Source organism: Nansenia antarctica (assembly GCF_963989245.1).
Source record: "Nansenia antarctica genome assembly, chromosome: 1".
Classification (NCBI taxonomy): domain Eukaryota; kingdom Metazoa; phylum Chordata; class Actinopteri; order Argentiniformes; family Microstomatidae; genus Nansenia; species Nansenia antarctica.
In genome coordinates this window covers 36,034,244-36,049,243 of record NC_137674.1, presented here as the reverse complement: position 1 = coordinate 36,049,243, position 15,000 = coordinate 36,034,244, and the positions used below count along the sequence as shown (strand labels likewise).

General features: G+C 47.0%; 1 protein-coding gene across 1 annotated transcript in view; it reads right to left on the bottom strand.

Moving 5' to 3' along the window:
- sgpp1b (sphingosine-1-phosphate phosphatase 1b) overlaps positions 1-7,647 on the bottom strand; it is a 26,426-nt gene extending 18,779 nt beyond the window's left edge. Inside the window, exons 1-2 of the mRNA XM_080538726.1 lie at positions 6,569-7,647; positions 1,102-1,191 (exon numbers count right to left, since the gene is read on the bottom strand). Of these exons, the coding sequence (XP_080394852.1) occupies positions 1,102-1,191; positions 6,569-7,462 (984 nt within the window). The 5' untranslated portion in view covers positions 7,463-7,647. The remainder of the gene's footprint in view (positions 1-1,101; positions 1,192-6,568) is intronic.
- Between the last annotated feature and the right edge of the window lie 7,353 nt (positions 7,648-15,000).

The window sequence follows — 15,000 nt, the reverse complement described above, 5'->3', positions numbered from 1 at the left end:
ATGGGTTCCAGAGAGACGTGTTCCAACGTGTGTGTGTGTGTGTATATATATAATATTATGAAAAGTATATAGATAACATACAGTAGGATTGAGCATGTCAATGACGATGCCACTGGTCCGTTTACAAACCCTCCAACCCAGAGAGTCCTGCAAGCCTGTTGCATGCTGGGACAGTAAATGGTTTAAGAAAACATCATGACCAGTCCATTGTTGTCCTAACACCCTTCATACTGAGGAGAGCCAGATGAATATGCTAACTTGTTACATCGCTGTGAAATTCATCAGATATAATTCATCATATCGTGAGAGATTTGGGAAATGCGTTTCCAAAACAGGCGATAGAGAAGCAGAAGTGGTAACCATAGGAATGTGTGTTAACTGTTGTCAGATAACTAAAGCTTAACTACATATATTTTCACAACAACAGCTCGTAAATAGTGGTTATATCAAGGGAGGTATGTGCAAATGCAATGTGCAAAAATATGGTCTGTGCAATGGTAGTATTGTACTATAAAGTGTAGTATTGTAATATAAAGTGTATTATTGTACTATTAAGTGTAGTATTGTAATAAAGCGTAGTATTGTAATATAAAGTGTAGTATTGTAATATGAAGTGTAGTATTGTAATATAAAGTGTAGTATTGTACTAGACAGTGTAGTATTGTAATATATAAGTGTAATATTGTAATATAAAGTGTAGTATAGTGCTATAATCATCTGACCTACTGGAGAACTTAGCCTCGTGAGCAATCCCCCTGTCTCCCCCTCAGCACAGGCCTTCACTGTATTACCCATAACCCACTGCGAGAGAGGACACCAGAGCCAGTGTATTACCCATAACCCCCTGGGAGACAGGACACCAGAGCCAGTGTCTGGCACCAGCCTGAGGACGAGGTGACATTACCGTTTAGATCCTGTTCCACCCAGGTGAGGAGGATCATGTTCTGTTGCCGTCACCACACAGCATCTGTGAACAGCCCCTGACTCACCTAGCCGACCGCGGCTAGGCACTAGGCGCTAAGGTGCTAGTCTGGTGTCGATTCCCAGGTGTGGCGTGGTAAACGGGGAGAGGAGGAGGCGGCGGTGGTGGTGCAGACTTACCAGGATGGAGTGCATCCCCATGTAGATACGACTGATGCAGACCAGAACGCACCAGAACAGAGCCAGGCCGAACCCCGCTAGGAACGGGTACTGAGGAGAGAAGAGAGGGAGGAACAGAGAGAAGGGGAAGGAGAGAGAGGGAGAAACAGGGGGAAACAGAGAGAGAGGGGGAAACATAGAGAGAGGGAGAAACAGGGGGAAACAGAGAGAGAGAAACAGAGAGAGAGAAAATATGGAATTAGACACTATTACGCTGTTATTACACTTCTCTACTGTACTCTGGTCCTGTGTTTCACAGTGTCCAATGCAGACATACATACATAGAGCGTTATACTAAAGGGGGTTCACACACACATCCAGTCAGACAAGGATATGAATTTATGACATCATGACAACCGTCATTATATTATCAGATGTTCGTTGAGGCCGTAGAGGAGAGATGGGGGAGGGAGGGAGGGAGGGGGAGATGGGGGGAGACTGCTGAGGTTTGCATATTGGGTAACAGCCCTTTGTTCTTCCTCTATATTGTAGCTCCAGTGTTTGGAGATGGCTCAAGTTTCCTCTCTCACAGCACAGAATACCATTAAACGCCCCTTCCTCACTCACCCCCCCCCCCCCCCTCCCTCTCTCTCTCTTCCTCTCTCCTCCCCACCCACTCATTTGATGTCTCTGAACACTTGAGGAGAAATGGTGGGGAGGGCTGTGTTTACCACAGCTAAGCTAACACTCCTCACACACAGAAAACACTGTATTCATATTAAGTCTGCCACTTGTGTAGGTACAGACATACACACCCGTGCCAGATAAACCGTGGGTATTCTGGGTAATACCATTCAGTCACACTTCAGTCGAGTGCAGCTATGCATTAAACAGGATAGGAAGATCAAAGACACCAGATATGGCCTAGGGAAGCTAGATAACACACACATCATTATCATGTATAGCTTTCTGTCCACTAGTCAAACGTCTCGGCCTTCATTTCGGCCTTTATGGACTGACTGAGAGTAAAGCTTTACGGAGATTACATTTTTTACATTTTTGGTATTTAGCAGCCAGGACGCCTTATTCCAAAAGCGACTTAGAGGAAGAAATACATTTGACTAAGTGAATCCGCCCCAGTCACAGCAGGAGAACGTACTCTATGCTCGGGCCAGGGGCCATTGGCAGTCGTCGTGCTAGAAGAAGGATTTCTTCTCTTTTTTACGATCCGGGTCCTCACACACATAAGTAGACCCAAACAGGGCGAATCTGAAGATGACTCATCCATCCAGCCTCCCAGCAGCACACAAACCCTCGGAAGGATTCACACAGAGGAGAGCAAATGACGGGGAGGAGAGAGAGGAGAAAGGCTACTTTGTGTGTGCGTGTGTGTGTGGATTAGACATAAAGGTCACACACACACACACACACACACACTGCTCTGGTGTCCTACTGCCTCCCTGAACTGTTCTGAGGCCGGAGTTCAGTGTGTGTGTGTGTGTGTGTGTGTGGGAAAACAGCGCAGAGGAGCGGGGAGGAGGTGGAGAGGAAACCGTTGCTGTCCTGTGGAGAACACTACTGTCCAAATAGAACAGCCCCCTCAGACTCCCCCTCAGACTCCCCTCAGACAGCCCCCTCAGACTAGGTCTCAGAGCCTATCACAGAGAGACACTAGGTCTCAGAGCCTATCACAGAGAGACACTAGGTCTCAGAGCCTATCACAGAGAGACACTAGGCCTCAGAGCCCATCACAGAGAGACACTAGGTCTCAGAGCCTATCACAGAGAGACACTAAGTCTCAGAGCCTATCACAGAGAGACACTAGGTCTCAGAGCCTATCACAGAGAGACACTAGGTCTCAGAGCCTATCACAGAGAGACACTAGGTCTCAGAGCCTATCACAGAGAGACCAGACTCAGAGCCTATCACAGAGAGACCAGACTCAGAGCCTATCACAGAGAGACCAGACTCAGAGCCTATCACAGAGAGACCAGACTCAGAGCCTATCACAGAGAGACCAGGTCTCAGAGCCTATCACAGAGAGACCAGAGCCTCAGAGCCTATCACAGAGAGACCAGAGCCTCAGAGCCCATCACAGAGAGACACTAGGTCTCAGAGCCTATCAGCAGAGAGACCAGGTCTCAGAGCAGAGTCATGTTTGCACCATGTAAGCAGGCTTGTTTGGCCGCCCGCCCAGTGCCACAGTCCCTCTGCTGCGGTCTCACCGCAGCCGCCGCCTGCTAACGTTTATGGAGGTGGTGTGTGTGTGTGTGTGTGTGTGCGCCGACCTGCTAACGTTTAAGGAGGTGGTGTGTGTGTGTGTGTGTGTGTGTGTGTGTGCGCCCGCGCGGCTAACGTATACGGAGGCGGTGTGTGCGCCCGCGTGGCTAACGTTTAAAGAGGTGGCTAAGCGGCTAGCGGTTCCAATGCTCCTCGTTACGGGAACGAGTCGGGCCCGGGCTCCGCGACCTCTTGATGTGGATCTCCCCCGTCCGTCGGTGAAGCAGAGCCGCCGTATCTCTGCAGATGGTATCAATCACTAGCGGCTAGCCCATTCCCAGGGTTACCAGGCACACATGAAAGGAAGGGTAAGAAGGCTTCTCTCAGCTGTCCTCCTTCACAGGGCCCTAACCCTAACCTCTCCTCTCACTGCCTGGCCTCCCCTCACACACGGAGAGACATCTGGTGGTAATTACTGGTCTGGTAGGGCCCGTCCTGGGGCGGGGGTGGGAGGGGGGGTTAAACGTCTGCAGCACATCCCCAAATTCTTGCTCAGTTCAGGCGAGCCAGCGAGGACAGCCAGCAAGAAGAGTCCGAGAGGAGAGTCAGCGAGGAGTCCAGAGCCAAACAGCCGCACCCTGCGTGAGTGTGAGTGTCACTTATTACACTCACCGGACACTTTATTAGGGACTCTATACTAATACTGGGTAGGGCCTCCCTTTATTAGGGACTCTATAATAATATATCACGCCATCTCACGCTACGGAAGCAGGCTCCTTCCCCCTAAGGGCCGTTAGGCTCGAGAACCATCGGTTCTCAAGGATACTTACTTAATTACTTATACTAATACTGGGTAGGGCCTCCCTTTGCTCTCAAAACAGCCGTAATTCTTCGTGGCATTGATTCCACAAGATGTCAGAAACATTCCTTTGAGATTCTGGTCGATGATGATGTGAATGCATCGCGCAATTCCTGCTGGTGTTTCAAGCGTTCTACCACATCCCAAAGGTGTTTGTTCTATTTGGTTCACATCCGGTGACTGGGAAGGCCACTGAAGAACACTGAACTCATTGTCAGGTTCATGAAACCAGTTTGAGACGACTTTTGCTTTGTGAGGTGGTGCATTATCATGCTGGAAGTAGCCATTAGAACATGGGTACGTTGTGGCCATGAAGGGATGTACAAGGTCAGCAACAATACTCAGCGCTGATGTCAGGATGATGCTGAGCGTGCTCTTTAGGAGTCGTACTGTAACAGGCAGAGAACATTATATTTTACATTGAGTGATTAAAAGAAAAGTGTAGGGCGACAACCCTAGCCCCTAGCTTTCTCGAGATAAATCTGAACAGTTCTCAGTAATAAATCAGTAAAAGCTAGGGAGTCAGAGCAGAGTCCAAGATAGGCTTATGTCTTCTTAGAATAGGAAGAAAAAAACAAACCAACGTCTTCCTTCTTCTAGCACGACTGCCAATGGCACCAGGCCTGAGCATAGATTACTGTTTCCTGCTGTGACTGGTGCATCGATGACTCACTTACTTAGTCAAATGTATTTGGGGTAAATCGCTTTGGATAAAGACGTCTGCTAAATGCCAAAACTGACAAAATTTAAAAAAAAATAGGATATAATGTAGAGGTGACAGACCTTGTGAGTCATTATCTGACATAAACCAAGGCCATGGTCTGTCACCAGAGCAGAGGAGGAGGAGGAGGAGGAGGTCAGTGTCTTATCTACAGACCAGCAGGGGGGCTTGGGTTCCTCCTCTCTTATCTCTCTGCTCCTGTAGGGAGGGCCAGTTGGCAGTGCTGAGCAGGCACCAAATCCTTCCCCTCCACTCCTGTCCACTCAAACAGGGACGTTAAATGATTCCAAACAGGGACGTCCTATCGATTCAAACAGGGACGTTAAACTACTCCAAACAGGGACGTCCTGTCGATTCAAACAGGGACGTTAAATTAGTCTGTTTAGAAACCCGGAGGCCGAGAGAACAAGGAAGTAGGAGGTAGAGATAAGAGTAGTGGTGTGTGGTGGGGGGGGACAGGCCTGGCGGACCAGTGTCACAACCGTGTCAGAGGATATGGAGCAACGTGGGGGAGAGGGGGTACAGGGGATAGGGGGGATAGGGGAGAGGGGGTATAGGGGAGAGGGGGTATAGGGGAGAGGGGTACAGGGTAGAGGGGTACAGGGGAGAGGGGGTATAGGGGAGAGGGGTACAGGGGAGAGAGGGGGTACAGAGGAGAGAGGGTACAGGGGAGACAGAGGGGGTACAGGGGAGAGGGGGGAGAGGGGCAGAGGGGAGGGGGGACGGTGAGAGGGGGAGAGGGGGTACAGGGGAGAGGGGTACAGGGGAGAGGGGTACAGGGGAGAGGGGGTACAGGCAGTGGAAAAAGAAGGGGCGTCATTGGCAGTTGGTAATGAGGAAGTGCCCTCGAGGTTAGTTTGTTCTGTTTTTATGGAGATTTGTTATTAACAAATGATATCATGGCTACAATCCCCAATGTGGGACGTGTGGTGGTGTGACAACAGCGAATCTTAGAACTGTACTGCAACGGTGTAACGTTCTCACAGTGTAACAACAATGATGTTGTGTTTAACAGTTGCACTTTGCAAGGCTACGTCAAATCATAAACAGACCCACTCAGATCTTTTTTAACAACTACATCTTTAAACTAGCACACTTGACCTTTAACGAAGCCATTCACAGTGGGTGGGTGACCGACTACTAGAAACTTCATGCTTTTTCTTCTGTTCAGACAGTGAAAAACTTCTGCTTCTACTTTCCTCAGCCGTTAGACAGTTGTTCCATGGAAACACACACAGGCCCTAAGGGGAAGCAGCCACTTGACACCCAACTTCCCTTTCTCCAAAACTGACAAAAGCAAAACAACATCCATGTGAATAACTAACGGTGGTGTCAGGTCATAAAATAACACATTATAGTAACTTTACCTCTCCCTCAACCACTCAGAGACTCACCCTCACTCGCCACTTTTAAATCCCACCTCAAAACCTACCTGTTCTCCCATGCCTACAACCTCCCCTACCCCTAACCATCTCTCCTAACCCCTAACCCCCCCACCCCCTCCTGTTCCCTGTGCCTGTTCGTTAACTCTGTGTTCTATGTGTTATCCATGTTATCTGTTGCTTGTTGTTTCTGTGTTTTCAGTTTTAATTCTCCCATATTGTCAGCGACTTTGAGCCCCTGTAGAGCGTTATATAAATACAATGAATTATTATTATTATTATTATTATTATTATTATTATTATTACCTCCCAACGCCCATAGGTCAACATGAACAGTGAGAAGGGGATGGCGGTGCCGGACATGGCGTGTGTGGACGGCATGCTGTACTCTGAGTTGTAGAACATCTCCACCTTCACCACGGGCGGCGAGGCCGGCCTGGGCCAGCGGATCACGTCTTTGGTGCACTGGCCCAGGTACATGACCCAGACCCAGACCACGATGAGTCTGCGGCTCACGTAGGCGTCCACGTTCCAGATGAAGAAGGGGAAGAAGGTGATGTAGAACAGCTCGTTGCCCAGCTCCGTGCCCAAGGTGAACAGGTAGTACAGGAACTTGTTCTCGATCAGGAACGCCTGGCCCACGTCGCCTGTCAGGGAGTTTTTACGCAAGGGCTTTACAGTACTGACCCTCTCACCGACCCCCTCCCCTGGCCCGGTGGTCTCCGGGACACAGTCCACCCCAGACCCGTGGACTCCACTCGAACCGTTTCCCGTGAGTTCTGGAGCCACTGGCGATGTTGGGGGGTACCCCGTTTCACCGGTGACCACTGCTCCGTTTTGGGGGGGCGGACCACCATGACCAAACCCGTCCTGTTTCAAAGTGTTCTTCCCCGCGGAGGGGGGGACAGTGGTCCTCTGTCGGAGACCCTCCGTTGTTGTTCTCTCCCCTTCTCCGCCTCCGTTCACCGTGCATCTCTCACTTCTGACACTACCAGGGAGATGCAGGTTCGTGCAGGCGCCGTTGTGCAGGTGAGCCCGGTTAGGGTTCGGGTCCACAGTCCGGTCCACTCCTCTGGTCTCCGGTGAGTTCCTAGAGAACGTCCCGCGCACGCCGCAGACCTGCTGGAACCGTGCGACGTGCTGCGGGTCCTGCAGGTAATGATAGAGTTGAACAATCTGCGTTTTAATAGTTTTTTCCATGTTGCGGCGATTCCTAAAGAGCACTGTCTAACTTTTATATGACGGCTAGTCGAGTAGCTGGGTTAGCTCGCGGGGCTTTCCTGCAGAAGCACCGTTCATCATCATGGCCCGCGCATTAAAGAGCTCCGTTTAAAAGAGCCAATTCCCATAAAAGAATAAAATAAACTCGTTCATCAAGAGGAGCTAAAAACATCACACCGCGTCTTCCCGTCGTAGACCGTAATAACACTTGTTTTAACGGGAAATTATATCGTAAAAAAAAACAGCTGTCAACAATTTCTCGCGTCCAGTTGATGTTCAGCTCCGCTGTCTCAGGTCCGTTTACTGATCTATGGAGCACGCGGGGGCGCGCACCATTGACGGCGGCGCGCACGCATTGTTGACGCGCTCGGGATTTCTACGCCACTGCGCATGCGCCTTAATAATAATTAGTAGCACTGCGAACGTGAACTCTTCCAATACAGGTCAGACGTGAAAACTGACAACTTTTTTTTAATAATTCACTTTAGATCAATAGTTAACCGTTGATCTTCAAATGTGATATTGTCAGTGATGGTAGGGTATGTGATTTATGTGATATATGTCATCATTTTGTATTAGGGCGTTCGTTCAAAGCACCAATCATGACTCACAATGATCCACAGTCAGAATACAGATACAGGACGCCAGTAACAACGCACGTAGTTTATTGATAGCAATCACCTGAAAAAGACAGATTAATGGTGCTCTTTCCATAGTTCTTTTGGCAAAATAGCTACTCTTTAATGTTGAAGAATATGCCCATTTTCATCAAAATATAGATTCATATGTTAAAATATTGAGCATGTTTAATATTTAGGTCAAAAACATTTTTATTTCAAACCCCATTTTAGTGATTGTTGCAACAATCAAACAATCTTTACACTAAACACACTCTTACTAATCAAATACAGGGAAAGAAATAAGACAATACCAAATTATTTTAAATCCATTTTGGGGGGGGAAATAAAAATGAAACCCACATAAAACAGAGCAAAAGTTGTAAAATTAGGGAATTAGTCAACATAAAAACAATGTGCTACTGTTGATATGTACTCTTAACTAACCCTGCTGAATCAGGTAAGTGATATTCTTCAAGCACCAGCTAAAGTAGCTAATGAGTTAGCACTGAGCACGGTTACCTTGACAGCAGCGCGGGCGTTTTAGTTCTGTCAAAACAGCCAATAACAGGCTGAGCAAAGAAGCTTTTTTTTCTTGACCTAAATAATAATAAAACAGCTAAAAACTGATTCTGTGCATGAGTAACCATCATTGTGGTCCCAGATTCGCCCCCCTCGGTTTCAACCGGCAGAGGGCAGCACAGTGCTGTGAAGGAAAGTCAAAAACACAGCCACAGTTCACAGACACGTTGTAAAAATCATTACACAGGCAGTACCTCCGAATAAAGTATCTTTTAAAATTGAGGATTTTGGAAATGACACATTGAATATAGACATGTTTTTTTTTTGTGAAATACAGGATATTCATAGATACAACAATAGAGTTGTTTGATGGTAACACAAGCATACCAGAGCAAACATAACCAAAACCTCTGAAAAACAAGACATGTGGCTGTTTTATAGCATATTGGCGGCAAGGTGCATTAAATTGGACTGTATGTAAATCCCTGAATATACTCATGGTTTAAGATGAGCAAGTAACCATACAAATAAATTCCTGCGTGGAGTCTCTCAGCACATCAGCGCATAAAAGGCAGTGAAGCTGTAACAAAGACATCCAAAGACCCTGATTTTGGACTCTTTGCTCTGTTTCGACCCGGTCAAAAATCGAAAACAGGAGCGGCCATTTTGCATGTTAGCCAGCCAGCGCTAGGCTAGTCTGTTAGAATGCAGCTGTAACTGAAAACAGGGGTTCTACTGTCGTTCTACCGCCGAACCTCCTCTTTTGCCAATTACTTAGTACTATGTACGATGTGCATTCGGGGTCTGGTCTGTCTGTCGGTCTCAATTTCTCAAATCCAAAATCCTCCCCACAGAGTCACCCGTTATCATCCAGTTTGTAGAGCAGGACTTGGTGCCCGTGGTTGGGGAGGATACTGGGACACGTGCCCAGGCTGTAGAGGCAGGTGGTGGAGGAGGGGTAGGTGGTGGAAGAGGGGTAGGGCACCAGGTGGTAGTGTGGGATCTCCTCCATACCGAAGGGGGGCCGAGAGCAGCAGTCTGCCACCACCACCTTCACCCGCTTCCTGTCTGAGTAGAGGAGGCGCCGCTGCCGCTGAGCCCCTGGTCCCCCGCCACAGCCCTCCTCCTCCTGCTCCTCCTCTTCTTCTTCCTCTTCCTCTTCCTCTTCCTCCTCCTCGGCCTCCCCCTCCTCCTCCTCATGGTGGATCTTCCTCAGCAGGTTGTTGATGAGGACGGAGCGTCTGAGGTAGGCCTCAGGGTCCTCCAGGAACCTCAGCTTTTCCAGGGAGAGCTTCAGGATGCAGCTGCGGTCCTCCTGCAGGATCAGGTGCTGGAGGGGGCAGGGGTGGGGGCAGGGGCAGGGGGGGGGTAGGGGTTATGGGCAGGGGTGGGGGCAGAGGATGGGGTTAGGAAGGTAGGTAGGTAAAGGGGCAGGGGTTGGGGGTAGGAAGGAGGTAGGTAAAGGGACAGGGGTGGGGGTTAGGGTCATGGTGGGTACAGCGGCAGGGGTGGGGTTGGGGGGTAGGTAGGTAAAGGGGCAGGGGTTGGGGGTAGGAAGGAGGTAGGTAAAGGGACAGGGGTGGGGGTTAGGGTAATGGTGGGTACAGCGGCAGGGGTGGGGTTGGGGGGTAGGTAGGTAAAGGGGCAGGGGTTGGGGGTAGGAAGGAGGTAGGTAAAGGGACAGGGGTGGGGGTTAGGGTCATGGTGGGTACAGCGGCAGGGGTGGGGTTGGGGGGTACAGGGGCAGGGGTGGGGTTGAGGTTAGGGTTAGGGTCAGGGTTAGGGTTAGGTAAAGGGGTTGGGGTTAGGGTTAGGGTTGTGGTTGGGGTCAGGGTTAGGGTTGGGGTTAGAGGGGAGGTAGGTGAAGGGGCAGGGGTTAGATACAGGGGCAGGGGTTGGGGTTAGGGTTAGAGTTAGGGTTAGTGGGGAGATTAAAGGTTGGGGAAGGTCAGAGAAGAAAGACAGGAGAATGAGCGGGAGAACAGATTCAGATTCAAATTCGATTTAATTGTCATTGACAGAGTAGAAATAGAAAGATGACGAAACGCAGTTTGGCATCTGACCGGATAGTGCATAGTGCAAAAGCCATAAAAGTATGGACAGATATATGTACGGTGTGATATATACAGACAAGGGCAAAGATATGTACAGTTCAGATACTGAAAGAGAAAACAAACAGTAAACTAGTCACTATACTAAAAGGCGACTACTGTGTATGACCTATATTTAGCTGTTATAACGCAACAATGTTAGGATGGCAATAGATAGGATAGCTTCTCAAAGGTTACCACCGATGGCTTAAAAGCACAGGCGAGCCAACTGCCACTTACTTTTTGAAAATATCCATGCAAGCCTCCATGTAGATCCTCCTCTTCCGCATATTTCCTCTTGAAGTAAGCAACTTTCGACGTTGTTGAATGGTTTGATCTCTCTTAGAGGGAACGGACTGTGAGGAAAGACGTTGAGGAAGATGAGGAAAACAGAAATGACACACCTGATGGTAATAATAATAATAATAATAATAATAATAATAACTTTTATTTGTATAGCGCATTTCCTGCAAACGTTGCAGCTCAAAGTGCTCCAATCATTATATAATCATAATTTAATAATTTTGTCATTTAAAGGCAATATTAAAAAGATGGGTTTTTAGTCTTGACTTGAACATATTTGCTGAGGTTGCATCCCTAATGTAAACTGGCAGTGCATTCCACAATTTGGCTGCATAAAATGAGAATGCAGCCTCACCAAATCTCTTCTTTTGTACATAGACAAACACAGTACACAGAGAAACCAGCGTCAGAAGACCTGAGAGCTCTATACACACCTCTCTCTCTCTCTCTCTCTCTCTCTCTCTCTCTCTCTCTCTCTCTCTCTCTCTCTCTCTCTCTCTCTCTCTCTCTCTCTCTCTCATAACCTTGTGGTGGTGAGGAGGAGGAGGAGGAGGAGAGATGAAGTGTATTCAGTGAATGGTGTGATTACGTAAGGGCCACACATACAGTGGTGGAGTCACACCTCCGTGGTACATCACCTGATGAGGATGATGACAGCCCGGAGCCACTAACGAGCCTAACAAGCGCTCTGACTGCGGTCCTGGTTGCTGGGGCTGTGACCTGAGACTTACACATCGCCTTCTGGGGCCCCTGCAGGAGAGAATGAAAGAGAGGAGAGAGAGACAGACAGGTAGAGGATGAATGAGAAGAGCCAGGGGGGTAGAGAGTGTGTGTGTGTGTGTGTGTGGGGGGGGGGGGGGGTAGAGAGTGACACCTGTTCTGCTCAGAATCTTAAAGCACATAGGGAGGAAAAAAAAGATGTTAAGGAAATTAAATAAAAAATAAAAATCTGGGTGTCGTGCAATTTGAAAATGTGTAGGCTATGCTTTGTCAGAGATAATCATGAATAGACTATTCTCTCTCTCTCTCTCTCTCTCTCTCTCTCTCACACACACACACACACACACACACACACACACACACACATATACACACATACATATATCACACACACACACACACACACAGCCCATAATAAATGATCTGTCGTTTCACAGCTCATGAAATAGAGTAGTGGTTGTTCTTCCTTCAGCCTAGTGCTGCATTTCCGTTAAGGCAGGAGATGCTGACATCTTTACAGCCACAAACAAGGCTATTTAGATAACTGGGTTGGGTTGAGCACTTGCGTGGGTAGTAAATGTGCGTTGTGTGTGTGTGTGTGTGTGTGTGTGTGTGTGTGTGTGTGTGTGTGTGTGTGTGTGTGTGTGTGTGTGTGTGTGTGCGGGTGGGTGGGTGTGAGAGAGACACACACTCACACACACACAGAAATCTTAATATCGATTGCTATATCCCTATGACAACCGTATAACACCTGTTAAATCCACCTCTAATATAGAAGTAGCCTATCTTGATGTGAGTCAAGTTATCCAACAAGTGACGTATAGACTTTTAATAGATACTGTAGGCTAGATGTATTTGCGCACAGCGCTTTTTTACTATGAGATTAATGAAACGCCACATAGCTTAGATAGTTAAAATACTAGTCACACATGAATAGTCTAAAAGCCAACACTAAATCTAAATATGCACACAAAACAAACATGCCTAACAGTGACTCGGGATATAATTTAAAAAGTAGGAAAATTACCTTATGATGGCGATCTCCAACAGTTCAGAAAGCACTTCAAATCAGATCCTCATCCGTCTCAAACCAAGTCAGTGATGTTGTTCTTCTCGATGTGCCCAATCTGTGACCATCCGTCGGTGCGACATTTACCGTCTGTTTCAGTTACCCTGAAGTTGCGCTTCTCACCCCGCCGTTATAATAGTCCCTCCAGAGGACGCAACACTCCGAAGGTCTTAAAATATCCCTTTCTTTCTGTGCAACATGCAACAACACCATTCTCCCTCTGCAACCTCATTGGTCCTCACAGAAGCAGATGTTTCCTGTTGCTAGGAGAGTCACTAAGCAATGATGACGCCTCATCATCATCATCATCATCATCATCATCAGGCTCCATTATTCTCGCATCCTCTCAAAGCGCGCCTTGGTTTCCAAACCTCCCTCTGCTGAGCCGTGTTGCTTTGGATCAGCAATTGTTTGATTTGTGTATTGAAATGAAACCTCTCCAATAAAGGCTGTTTTATTTATGGCGCATATTACGTGGGAATGATAAAACAAACAGTGGCCTTATAATAAACTGGATTACAAAAGTGAGATCCCTGCTAAAAACCTGGAATTAATTTAAATCAATCATCTGGTAGATTTGACTCAATCTCAGGACATTTAGAAACCACTAAAGATTCTGTTCCTAATCTTATCTTAATCCTTCTTCTGTGGGTTTAATGATTTCCTTGGAGCATTCTGGAGCAATCTAATAGGCAATAGAGCTGAAAGTCTCTCACACATGGGACAGCTATGTGTGCTGTTGATCACCGTCATTAAGGGAGAATCATTCTCAGATGGGGTTATGGCCTCTTGGTAAACACAAAGCTGAGGAAACAGACACCTGGAACAGATGTTTTACTACCACCACATCCTTATTTTATTGACAAGAACAAAACTATATACAAAAGTGCTCTCTATATGACATTGTCTTAGCATGCATTATGCAGGCACAGTACTGTGTACATAGGCGTGATTAAACAACAGTCCATGCATATGGGTGCGTTCAAGAACATCAACCATGGTTGACTATACTCATGCTCATATTCTGCATAATTTATTAGGATAATTTTTCCTCATGAAAGGCATCCACTTCCTCCTTTACGCTACAGGCACTTTATTAGACTCTCACTGTCTGGAAGCTGGAAACACAGTCAGCATGCTAACAGAACACACACTACTGTACGCGTTGAGCATTTAAAACCTTAAAAATATATGTACAGAAACTCTCGACTCTTGACATGCATAAAATACAGTATCAATCATCTGTGCGGCGGAAACAGTGAATAACACGATATCGTCCATTTGAAATGGTAAAATATGCATAACAACACCTTCGATTAGAGTTCCTAACTCAGAGCTCCAAGTCCTACTGTGGCATTCAAACAGTAATTCATATTACAATGAAAAACTCTCAATATCAAATTCAGCGCTGCACTCTTTCCCTGAATCAGTTACTGACTACATAACAGTAAGTCAATGTGTGGCTATAGGGGTGGAAAAAAACGTGGTTCTAACCTTAGATACAAATGTAAACATTTGACCACTGACCACATTTTGCCAGTAAAATATAGACAGTATACCAACCAAAAAGAAAACGCATAGGCCTACCAACTTAATTTCCAAATGAACCTGGAGTATATTATACAGTAGTTACACCACTTGAAAAGGAGGAGGAAGAAATCTGGTAACAAAGTAATCATCAGATATACAAAGTGTTTATGGAATAAAACACTAAATTGCAATGAATTTGGTTCCATTTGATATTTGAATTATAGGAGATTAAAACATATTTGTACAGTTTCACGTGGAGGTCACGTGGAGGGGTGGAAAAAAAGTGGTTCTAACCTTAGATACAAATGTAAACATTCAACCACAACAGGCAATCCCAAGACAACCACTCGATTCCAAGAAGGCTCATACAATTCAAATTACCCATGTCTCCATCAACGCCCTTATTGGTTCAATCACTTAGAGGTGTATGGGCGATTAGTCTGATTGGCTGAAACGATCCTATTGAGGCGTACAGCTCTCTCTCAGTGAGTATGGCCCCAGGAGGTTAAGATGATGAGGAAGAAGATGTGTCCCACTTGTGCAAACCTGGGGACTTAATGATGTCTTAGGTGTCTCCCCCACAGAGCTGAGGGCTTGGAAACACCTGGAGAACACACTTGCTGGGCTTGGAGGGTGCTTGGAACTGATTCTAGTGGAAAATAGGTT